The sequence below is a fragment of the Callionymus lyra genome, chromosome 12 (assembly GCF_982586985.1).
Source record: "Callionymus lyra chromosome 12, fCalLyr1.hap1.1, whole genome shotgun sequence".
Lineage (NCBI taxonomy): Eukaryota > Metazoa > Chordata > Actinopteri > Syngnathiformes > Callionymidae > Callionymus > Callionymus lyra.
This window is the reverse complement of record NC_141829.1, coordinates 12,313,897-12,325,936: the sequence shown is the minus strand read 5'-3', so window position 1 is coordinate 12,325,936 and position 12,040 is coordinate 12,313,897. Positions and strand designations below refer to the sequence as shown.

At 44.5% G+C, this 12,040-nt stretch overlaps 1 protein-coding gene across 2 annotated transcripts; it reads right to left on the bottom strand.

Moving 5' to 3' along the window:
* Positions 1-310: 310 nt before the first annotated feature.
* Positions 311-11,559, bottom strand: etv5a (ETS variant transcription factor 5a). Of its 2 annotated transcripts, none has more exons than XM_087804879.1 (13): positions 11,439-11,559; positions 9,774-9,903; positions 9,553-9,640; positions 9,429-9,476; positions 8,870-8,920; positions 6,486-6,609; positions 6,086-6,400; positions 5,516-5,844; positions 3,442-3,504; positions 3,270-3,338; positions 2,639-2,808; positions 2,447-2,554; positions 311-1,635 (listed from the first exon to the last, which is right to left on the bottom strand). In XM_087804879.1, exons 2-13 carry the CDS (start codon positions 9,819-9,821, stop codon positions 1,405-1,407), a joined length of 1,644 nt encoding a protein of 547 aa, XP_087661005.1. In that variant the 5' UTR covers positions 9,822-9,903; positions 11,439-11,559; the 3' UTR covers positions 311-1,404. The 2 variants fall into 2 exon arrangements, with proteins under 2 accessions (XP_087661005.1, XP_087661006.1); XM_087804880.1 differs by having other exon boundaries at positions 2,453-2,554.
* Positions 11,560-12,040: the final 481 nt, after the last annotated feature.

Sequence of the window (12,040 nt, the reverse complement as noted above, 5' to 3'; positions counted from 1 at the left end):
GAACATTCTTTGGCACCACGTTGACTCCATTGTTTGTGAATTTAAAATGATTAGAATTATTAAAATAAAATGATTCTATTTCACTTATTTTTGTTGCAAAAACATCGTGTTCTTGAAGCAAAAACATTCAGTTGAGAAAAAAGTGGCAGAAAGAGTGAGAGCCAGAGCATGTGACTGGAAGATTAGTGGGGTCAACCACAGCAGTGCAGCGAGTCAGCTGATGACCGTGAGTGTGTGTGAGGGTGTGTGTGTGAGTGAGTGTGAGTGTGTGTGAGGGGTCGACAAAAACACAGCAGAAGTGAAGGCAGTGAAGCATCAAGGAGCGTTTATTGTACCCAGTACAGATTATCATAAACTCAGCAGTGTCAGAAACACGTCTTGAGGAGGCGGGACTGAAGCCTGTACAAGTGCAGACCACCACCCCGGTCGTCGATGACATCATCATGGTTAGTTCCCCCGAAAAACACAGGCCCATCTGCAGTAGTCGCATCATAAGGATCGTTCATTTAAAAAAGGTTGGGTGACTATCAGAGCCAGAACTATACAACATTTAAAATAAGAACAAACGCAGCCTTATAGCAAAAATATATACTTTATATAAGTCTTTGTCCCCGTTCAACAACACAAATAAAGAAAGAAAAAAAAGATAATATCACAAATCTTTGTCCAAAGAGACCGTCAAGCGATATGTCAGTGGGTTGAGACCATGCACCAGTCCTTCCTGCTGAGATCTGTGATGATGAGGATGAGGGACGCCGGATTCCCGCTCGCATGCGTGATGCCCCTGCCATACTGGTGCATCAGAGGAGAAAGTCGAAGCTAACGTCGGTTCTGGCGTCCGCGACGTGGGTCGGACCGTTACGAGCTCGTGTGACGGAGGGGGGGGGGGGGGGGGGGGGGGGTCACGATCAGAACCGATGAATCACGTACACCACGAAAAGAATATTACAGTCATATCTACAGAAAAACAAACAAAAACCGTGGATTCAGAATGTGTCGTTTTTTTTTTTGGTCGAACCCGCTTCACCAATTAAAGCCCTTTTTTGTTGTCTCCCCCCCGCGGGTCCTGTGGATGGGACGAGAGGAAGGCAGCTATAGAATATAGTGCTCTGTCAGGATATAGATCAAAGATTTGATTGTTTTTCAACAGATTGTCGGAGGACGAGGGCTGTCGGTTCATCTACAACGTTTTGGTCTCCGTCTTCTCAGAAGCTAACGCCGGTCTCTCGTGAGTTCGGCCCCTCGTTCTGGAACAGCTGCACTCAGAAAGGGGGTGAAGTGAGGGTGTGGGGGGTCCACTTGGATGACCCTGCTCAGCAGTTCCACCTTTTAACCTTTGGGGCGTCGAGAGGTTTTTTTTTTCGGGAGTGTTTTTGCGCGTGTGTCGGGGCCGTCGCCCACACGTCAGTAGCCGCAGCCGTCAGGGAAGGGCAGGCTCGCCACGCACTGCTCGCCGGCGTCCAGCAGGTAGGAGGCGGCGTCCTCGTAGTGCGTGAGGGGCAGCGTGTCCTCGTCCAGGCCGGCCATGTTGTCCGGGTCGGCCTTCAGGCTGGGCCTCTGGTTGTCGGGGAAGGCCATGGAGAAGAGCGCCTCGGGGTCGCACACGAACTTGTACACGTACCTCTCCCCCGCCACCTGGAGGATGGAAGAGGAACTGATTAGATTATGTGTCAAAGATGCATATTTGAGTATTACTATACAGTTAAATCTTTGTTATAATCAAGTAAGTATTTTCAGATAATTTTCATTTAATTTAGCATATTTTTTGGACTAGAAAGAGCCCTTCAAAAATAACTTATTTTCTGAAAAATTAGAAGTAAAAGTTAATTTATTTATCACAATATTTTAACGTGTAATACTAGTTAGCAAACCCTATACACTAAACAGACGTTTGTCTCTTGTCTCATATCTGCAGTTATTTTCTACATCTTTTAATCAATATTACTAATAAATGTAACTGATATACTTAACCTATCCTTACTGAACATTTAAGTTTCAATTAAACCCATTAAGTTTAGTGTTTTTAAGGCCGATTTTCTTCCATTTATATCAAGACTTAAAGTCTCAACTTACTGTATGTTGATTCTTTGTAAAAGTTGTATTAATCTTCATATTCTTTAATATTCATCATAATAAAATAACGTCTCTAAGGCGTATTATTTCAAAGGTAAATTAATTTAAAGTGAATTTATACAGAAGGAGTTGCATGTTGAACTATGATAGTCCATTAATTCTTCCACGACTAAGACTTAAATTGTTTGACTCGTATGTTTATTTATTTCACTTTAAATATTTGTGATTCAAATGACGGCCAAAGTTAAGTGTAAATATGTGAATTCTAAAATAAATAGTCCCGTTCCGTCTCGTTGAGCTCGTGTTCAGTTATTTTTGCTTGGATCGTTACACGTGAATCAAGAAGAAGGAAATAAAAAAAGGGTTAACGTGCCTTTACCTTCTGCATGATGCCCTTCTCGTAGTAGTAGCGCAGCGAGCGGCTCAGTTTGTCGTAGTTCATGGCGGGTCGGTTCTTCTGGATCCCCCAACGACGAGCCACCTGACACAGAAGCAAGAAAGCAGAGCGTAAGCATCTGAACGCTCACGGAAACAGAAGGATTTGTGGGTAAAAAAAAACACGGACCTCCTCGGGCTCGATCAGTTTGAACTCCATGCCGCGACCGGTCCAGGCGATGAAGTGGCCGTTGGCGGGGTCGTCGAGGAGCGTGACCAGGAACTGCCACAGCTGCAGGGAGCCCCGGCGCTGGTAGGGAGGCCCGTCCCGGTAGACAGATGGTTCCTGTTTGACTTTAGCTGGAGGAGCGGAGAGAGAGGGAGCGTTTTAAAAATATGTTCTCGGTCATGACGGTTTAGATTGAATAATCGAGTTCAAAATTTGAAATGTTGTCATTTTTTTTAAAGCTTTGCGTTAATTGTTTTTAAAAAATTAAACTCAATAAGTCATATTTTGAAAGGTTGAATTTTTTTCCAATACAGTTTTTCTTTTACACATAGACCTTGATGTTCTTATTCCAATAATTCAAAAATAAAATGTCTAAAGTCAACATTTTTTAACTTTATCGACTATTCAATAAAAATAAAAACTTTATTTAAAAACTCGAACTAACCAAAGAAATTCAACCTTTGATTTTGACACATCAATTACTACCCAAAAATATTAAAATATACATTATGACTAACGCATCAATATGTCAATTAAATTATTTTGCAAGAAACCAATGGCAAATCTTATCTTTACTCTTATCTCAACTCACCTTCTAGTCTCTCCGGCACAACACACGTGTCGTCAAAATACAGGTGAGGATCTCTGTCGTAGGAGAAGTCTGGGCGAGGCGAGCAGATAAACATATGTTAATTAAACTGGACATTGTAAATTAAAATCTCAACCAAAAGCAGAAAATTAAGTGAATCTCCTTCTGAACTTACTTTCATGGTTATTTTGGAAGAACGTCCCCACTCGCCCGAACGATGACTGACAGTTAGGCACTTCTGTGAACAAAGAAGAAGGAATGGATTAAAATTAGACCAAAGACGTCCCAACCCGTCTGTCGGATCTAATGTAACATCCAGCAGCTGACGGGAACATCAGCATGAGTGACACTGGCGAGGAAGACGAGGGCGATACGCTGGAGATTCTCAGTTCTCAGGTGCATCTATAAACAGGACGAGGGCCGGGACTTCAATGACAGGGAGGACGCGGTCTGAATAGCAAGAGTAGCTTCCACTTGATTGGGATGAAGGTTGTTGACACAAGAGCGCCAACGTTATTTTATAATAAAGTTCATTTATTATTACATTTTTTTTATTTAACTTCAGTCGATCATAGACAGTGTCTTCAGATGTCTGGACTGAGAGGACTTTTTTTTCTTCCCATTTCCACTGAGGCTTCTATGGCACTGTAGTTGCACCATTTTGCCACAGGGGGAGCCAGAGACAATACATTTGTTCTTACTTATTGTGGCTTTAAAATAATTATTCTTAATTTATTTGGACTTTGTAAGCAGGTCTCTTGTCATGTTTCTGTGCTCACCCCTGAACTTTGTGCATCAAAGTTTATTCCAAGTAAGTTCTTACGAGACGGAAAGTAAATCTAATGCAAAATTTGATAACTTCCATATCGAGTCATCTTGTCCAAAACTTCAAAATAAAAGCGCTTATATCTTCAACAATAAATATTAGTGTTAAGTAATTAGCTCTGACAGCTGCTTCATTTTCTGTTTTTTGTCATTTGATTTTGTCATAAAAAAGCTTGTTTGACATTTTTAAAAATGTTCACATTAAAACTGTGGGGTTCTTTTTCTACTTCCTGTACAATCATGGGCCATATGAAATCTGCCAAAGAGCACAATTGGCCCCCAGAACGCACTTTAGAAAACAGGACTGACATGACGTCGGAGCTCAAACGACTCTCGACTGGGGAAGGACTTAAGATTTGACCATGTGTCGCCAGTCGTCGCGTGGAAACGACGTCACCACGAATTGAACCCGAGTGATGTTGCATGTCGGTCAAGCCCTCGAGCGGGATTAGAACTACGTGTTTCGCTCTTAATCTTAATGACAATCAAGTCCTCAAAGGGTCAAGGCTGTGAGTCAAACCGACCTACGAGCATCTACGTCACTTCGCCGTCACGCACCAAAGCGCGTGATGTTGCCAGGCAGCCTCGGAACCAGACTTAGCTATATCGGTGTCGACAACATCGCGATAAGTGGTCCTCGACGCAGCTGTGGACGACTCCCGGGACAATATCTCCGTGCTTTTGCTGCAATGGAAGGCGTTCGTCCTCCATCCACCCAGAGATCCTCTCTGACCAACGTATTAAGAGGCCATAAGCAGCTAAGAGGATTTGTCATTACATCACAGACGAGCAAGAGAGTGGACCGGAGCCACAGAGAGAGAGTGTTTGAGATGGGATTCCAGGAAAAAAGAAGGAGGTTAAAACAATAGGGCGACAGCTGGGCGAGAGGGTTCAGGGGTCGTGTGACGGATGCGAGGCACTGGTTTTGAACGACTGCCATTTGTCTCTTCAGCAAAATGAGTGGAAAAGACAACAGGAGGAGCTTGATAAGAACCTCCGTCCTACAAGTTTGAACAATGTTTTTGGTGATACATCTACATTCTATAGGGAGGTTTGGCACCTCAGGAAAAGCCGAAAGAAAAAGGAAGGATTGCGGGCACTCTCCCAAGTCCTCCTAGGACACTGGCCCAGATCTATTCCAGGAAAAGTCTCAGCCGTGTCCTTCTGTGCACCTGGCTGGGCGACCCATTTACTGGGTGCCCTCTGAGCTCAAAGACACACTTTTTGCTCGACGGCAGCGACTCGGGAGGAGATTAACTTTGGTGCGCGTGTGAAAGAAGCGTTTGTCAGGTGTCTCGGTCCTGCTAGAACTTACAGTCAAGTGTCAGAACAAACCAGACACATTCCTCACTCCCCGCCCTCACCCCCGGGACAAGTACGGTCATTCAGACCCGAAGGCTCTCTCAGACGGCGTCTCCACTCACCAGAATCGAAGCAGAAGTCTCTCGGCTCTTGTTTGATGGCCATGGGGTGGAAAGCGGTCTGACGAGGAGGACCCAGGGGTGGTGGTGGTCCGGGCGGGCTCATCGTGGACATGCCCTGGTCGGCGTAGCGGGGGTCGATGAGCTCCTGCTTGAAGCCCTGCGGGGGCGCGGGCGCCAGGGGTTCGGACATCTGCCGGTGGTACGGGGGCCGGCATTCTCGCGGCAGGCTGTTGCTGCTGTTGCTGTGGGGCTGCGGCAGGAACTGGGGGCGCCCCCGGGTCTCTGACGGGGGGAACGGTAGACACGGCTCTGACATCTGCCGCTGGAACCTGGGGTCGATCAGAAAAAGGTGGAGAAAATATTTCACATGAAGAAAAGTTTGACAAACTTCATAGTGAACCATAGTATTATTGTTTCATCATCTGTAATGCTTTGCCGCCCAGCCAATCAATCAAAGCCACAACAAATGTCGGTATTTTAAATACAGTATTTTCGCCACCAATATGGCGAGGGGATGACTATAGCGGTCCATTAAACGTCTTGTATTCTGGATTGACAGGACGTGCTCACCTGTGCTCAGGTGAGAAGTTGTTGGCATCCTGACTGATCAGGGCCCGCGGCACAGCGAAGGGGGGGCCGTGGACCGGGAGCGACTGCGGGTTGGCCGGAGCCGCACTCTGTACGTGCTGCTGCTGCTGCTGTGCAACGTGAACGGGCCGCTGACCCGCCACGGGATTGGCTACGACGTTTGGGTGAGGGGGTGGTGGGGTCCGCTCGCTCAGGGGGTGCGCCCCCGCCGCTGCGCCGGTGGACACGCATGGCGACACCGGCGTGGAGGGAGGGGTCAACGGCTTGAACCCGGGGGTTGGCTTTCTGTCGCAGGCACTGAGGGGCGAGACGGAAGTCAGTCGTTGTAGTGGATTCAGGCGACGGGTTAGGGGGTCGGGGGGGGGGGGGGGTCGACCCTTACCTGTAGCTGTAAAGGCACTTCTCTCCGTATGGCATGGGACTCCTGTCCTGGTGACAGGGAGACAGATCTTTGGAGGGACTCAGCTCTCGCTTTATCTTGGCTGGAGGCGGGCCATGAAACATCACTGAAGGAAGAAAAAACAAAACAAGAGCATTAGATTAAGTCCAGACATCACCTACACAATCGAAGCCATAAACAAAAGTGCAAAGGCTATCTTAACCACATTTAGACATGATGGACGACACAGCCCTCGACTCCCCCGGCCGACAGAGCCACTTAGCAGTTATTTATTACCCACTTTATTGACAGACGACTGCGCTCTTTGAAAACAAGCATCCATCTGCTGAGGCTACCGCAGCTAGCATGATAGCGACTGCACTACACACACACACACACACAGAAGCTATCAAACTCCTCATCCGATTCCCATTAGGAGCGGCCGGCACCGACAGCCATGAATCAGTGCGGCTGTAATGTAATGGCAGGGAATGATTTTCTTTCTCCTGGGCTGTAACCATTAGACACTGGCTGCAGCTCTCATGCACATGGGCTCCGGTTTCCGGGGCGCCACATAATAGCCCGGCAGAAACTGGATCCGTGGCCACGCAGGAGCAGGAGCCAAATAAATCAACGCCGGGCGCTGATGGACCCGCGCTCGGTCAACAACACGCATGTGATCTCTCTGGTGAGCGCCTAATGGCTCGAGTCAGATCCCCGACAAGAGGAAAAGTAAATAAGGGGTAGTTCAGGTGTTGTCGGGACAAGCTGCCCGACGTTCAAGGGGAGCACAGCAAGAGAATTGAAATGTTGAGATATGTCTGAGAGAACAGCACCACCTTCATCTTCAAGTCACACTCATTAATCATGAAGTTTATTTTCCTTTTTATTCTGCTTAACGGCAGTATGTCAGAGGCAAGTCCTGGGCAACTTTTTGAAGTTACCAGGACGATAAAACTGGGAACTGACTCAACAAGAGCTTTATTAACTTGTGTAAACAAGTCAAGGGGCAATGGAGTGTCTACAACATTGTAGTCACACTGTTATGACACTAGAGGGAGCCAAAAACAACATGCTCAACCGTACACATTTCTGCTTTTTTTCACATTAAGACATTAACTATTTTTAACCGTGAGCACACACGCCTCTTTCGCTGAACTGCTCCAACAAACTGCCCCTTATCTAAATGTTGCGGAAATGATTCATTTGTACACAATGTAACCGCAGCTCAATCCTTTAATGGCCTCATAAAGCTGGTTACAGTTTTACAGGTACAAACCTAATTTAAACGTACAATACGGGTGTAAAAAAATAACGATTGATACACTTGAATATAGGGATTTTTTTTCTTCTTCACAGTACTACATTGATATTCAACAGTACTGCATCGATTTTTTTTCCAGCTGTAGATGGCAGCAGTCATAAGGGAACAGTGAATTCCCAGAAACAACTGAGGACGAGAGGATACAGTCGACTCCAGCAGCTTATGAAGCTGATGTTTGAACATATTTTGGTTTCAAAACAACAGAAAGTAGTTACGACGTCATCAAGAGTCATGTGGTCTGTAGATTCAGCAACACCAGAATCAAGTACTCGACAATACCACAAATATATATTTTTAATACAGTATTGCAATATATCATATGGTTTGCCCTGTACTGTGAAATGTATCGCATTGCCAGACTCTTGACAACACACACCACTAATCATCTATTCTGAAAGCGTCAGAAAACTGCACAAAAGATCACTGACCACAAAGTTGCCTCCATAATTGGTCTGCAGTTACAAATGTGAAGCGAGCCACAAACATGTCTGGAGAAGTGTGAGAGAATTTCTCTGCAGCCTGGCAACAGAAGCCCAACTGCCTCCAACACCCACAGACTTCCATTGAACCGACACTCGCTTCAAAATTCCAACACCCCCAAATATCTGCTCGCAGGACTTAGAAAAACTGGCAGCCAGGCGAGATTTAAAGCCCCGGACAGAGACGAGCCGCGACCACACCCTAGTCTCCTCCTACGCATCAAAAGAAGAGGTCACCGAATCCAAACATATTAATCCTGATGTTTCAAGATGATGCACAGACACCGACAGAAGGCTTTTTCTGAGGCGTGTTGTGATGTGGAGAACTTTGAACTGCTCTGCAGTGGGAAGAGTATCCACCAGAATCTGGCTTAATCCAGCAGCGGCGAGGCTGGAGTGCGGGAAAGTGTGAAATCAGATTAGGAGCTCGACTCATGTGATGCCCCCCATGCCAATCGGCTGATTAAACCCAAAATGGTGGATCGTCGAGGAGGGGAAAGTAGAGGAGGACTTTCGTCCCAGGAGGCGAACGTGTATGAAGACCTGAGAATGTGTAGTCGAGTCAGGAAAACATAGATACTCACAGTTATCGGACTGGAAATCCGGGACGAACTGTTCATCATCTGGAACTTGAGCTGCAGAAACAAAAACAAACGTGTGAGTAAAAACACGAAAAAACAAGTCGCAGAAGGGGAAAAAAAATGGGTTGCTAAAAAAAAAAAGTCGGTCAGCAGTTTGTCATGGTGGGACTTTGCCCTTAAAAAATGTGTAACATTCTCCACGAGTTAATCTTCAATTGGATTTTTACACAATTATTCTTATATTAAATGGTCCAAAGGAAGAAAAAAACAAAGAAAATGAATGTCAAAAAGTTTCAGGAAAAATAGAAAAATAAAAGATGAGAATTTGTTAAAAGCTTGACAAAAAAAAGAAGATTACATATCATTAAGTAGTTTGAAATAAAGATAATATGGTGTATAGAATTTATTATTTTTTAGAAATATGGATGAATCTAATGAACAGTATGAAAATATTACAAAATAAGTAAAAGAGTATCGAGAATTGTTAAAGTGTTTAAAGTATTTTTAAGTGAATGAAGGTGATGATCGATATTAATCAGTTGTGCGTCAACATCAAATGTACCTTCTGCGATCCAGATCTCCTGCAGCTGACTGAGGTCCTGAAAGAGTTCTGGAAAGACAAACACGGGTTTGAGTGACTCGTCCGTACGGAGCCGTAAGAAGAAAAAAAAAGCGTAGAAAAATACCTTCGGTGTCCAGAGCCAGTTCCGATTCGATGAACTTCCGTTTTCTGTCGTTGAGCGGCCTGTTGTGCGACGGTTCCTCCACGCGAGACTGACGGGAGAAAGACAGACGTCACTCAACAAGACAAACACTCGTGTCACCAACTGCTCTCACAATGGGATCAAAGCGGGCGACAACTCAAGAGGTGCCATACATCGAAGTGTGACGTGGGAGGGCGACTTACGCTGGGTGGAACCATAAATGGAACTTGCTGGTCATAGAATCCGTCCATGTTATCTGTATGACCGGGGGGCACAGATGTTGGGGGGAAGGGGAGGTGCTCGCCGTTTAAAGCGACAGCTCTTGACGGGTCACTGGGAAACAGAACCGGAGACAAAGTTTCAATTTGAGTTTTGACATCATCCTTGTATCACCTTTTTAGCAAAAACTGCGTCGTAAAAACACAAACATGACACAATAAATACAGTTAAATAAGAGTATTTTGTCCACAAACATCTTACTGTATGCAACAGAAAACAACTACAAGTATCAGGTTAATAACGACAACTGTTGGTTGAAGTTCAACACAAATAATAATAAGAAGCTTGGAGCGGCAATAACCAGCACCGGCTCCTGACATCACCCTGAGCAGGGAATTATGAGTCACTCTTCCATCTCTGGTTAATGGATGACAAATAAAGAGATGCTCAGGGGCAATTATTACTGAGTGCAGATACAACAAATACAAGACAGCACTCCGAGAGCCCAGCCATGTTAATGTAACACTTCTGAAGACTTGCAAGGACTTCTTTTTAATACTCGGCAGGGAAACTGAACTGAAGACTGTACTCCGAGTATTATCATGACGGCGTCAGCTCAAGCAATACATTAGGAAAAAAATGATGATTTAGTTGCACTTTTACAGATATTTTGCAATAAAATTCAGATTAAAAAAGGTAGTTTGTTGCAACAACAAAAAAAACTTTCAAGGATTTTTACAAGTTATAAGGAATTCATGATTTCTCAAGTTAGTCCAAACAAGTGAACAAAACATTTATGACAAGTCTATATTCTTATTTTAATGTGGATTTGAATTGCAGAAAATGTAGAATGATAAAAAAGAGCCTGTTTACTAAACAATCCTCTTTTTGTTTGTTATTCTTGCGACTTGAACGATTATCTTATAGGTTATCAACAAGGTTGGATGACATGTATCAACAGTTACATTCGAAAGCATCCATTTTATGAGCAATTCAGCAAGAAAAACAAACAAAAAAACACGAAAACAACAACACAAGAGTCGCCAAAAGCAAACACGAGTATTAACACATGTCTGATTTGAATTGAAAACCGACTTTTATGCTGTTTATGGTTGAAAAATATACTTTTTTTTTGTCCATTTCAAAGTAATGGAAAAATAGGTCAAGTAAGAGTTTTCTTTTAGAATCGCCACTAACGCGGTCCTTGAACGCACCACCACTTGTGCACTTCTGTGAACTTTCATTTACAGAGTTTTTTTTAAAGTTTAAAATTGTTAAGGGGTGTAGAAGAGGAGGGGGGGCAAAGATCACCCGAACCCCCCTCCCTCCCACCCTCAACACCCTGCCCTTCCCCCCACACTCCCTCCCCTTTTCCCCCTTGTTTTTCTCAATGAAGTGAAACTCGATCCCCGCAGAAACACGGGAGGGGGAAACGACCCCGTCCATTCATAAAATAAATAAATAAATCCAAACTCCTGCTCGCCCCGCTGACACCAACAAACGCGTCTCTGCAACACCGAGCCCACACTTTACAAAGACAATTAAAAGCAAATGGAAGCGCTTTTACTAAAATGGCGCTTGTTGTTATTTTTTTTTGAGTAAAGATAAATATATCTGCAGGTTGTCGCGAGGACGGACTTGTATCTTACCTTGTTTTTGCGTTTATATCCGACAAGATGTGTGAAAAGAACAGTCAGAAATATCCACAGTAGGACGAAGAGCGACGGTGGTGCTAAGAGCGTGTTGTTGAGATGCTTCTCCCTCGACTGATGAAACTTGACTGAGCTTTACTTAATGGAACACTCGCTTCTCCCCTGGGCGAGGGCTGCGGGCAGAGACGGGCGCCCATTGGCCACGGCGGACTGTCAATCACACTGAAAGGCCAGTAGAAAGTAAGCGGGGGAGGGGTTACTTATCCGCCAATCAGATCGCAGCGGTGTGACTATTTTTATGAATGGCTGGATTTCATTCACATTTTTTTTCTCTCGCTTTTCAACGAAGTGCTTCTTAAAGGGCCAGTAGCAGCAGAATGACGAGTTATAAACGTGTGGTCGAAACATAAACGAAAACAACAGAAAACGTTGACTTTACTATAAGCAGGCGGATAACTAAAAACACACAGAAGTAGGGTTATTTGTGTGTAACTGATTTTTATAAATAACGTTTTGTCAAGAAAAAAAAATGCATGAGTTGCAATAAGTAAACCTTTGCATGTTTTGATGACTCGACAAAATGCTCATCCATGTTCTTT

What these genes read in the sequence shown, in the direction of transcription:
- etv5a (XM_087804879.1), bottom strand. Translation starts at nt 9,821, where the DNA reads ATGGACGGATTCTATGACCAGCAAGTTCCATTTATGGTTCCACCCAGC. An exon ending in CATTTATGGTTCCACCCAGC is followed by an intron (nt 9,641 to 9,773) that starts GTAAGTCGCCCT and finishes TTCTCCCGTCAG; the next exon opens with TCTCGCGTGGAGGAACCGTC. An exon ending in AACTTCTCACCTGAGCACAG is followed by an intron (nt 5,845 to 6,085) that starts GTGAGCACGTCC and finishes GATCGACCCCAG; the next exon opens with GTTCCAGCGGCAGATGTCAG.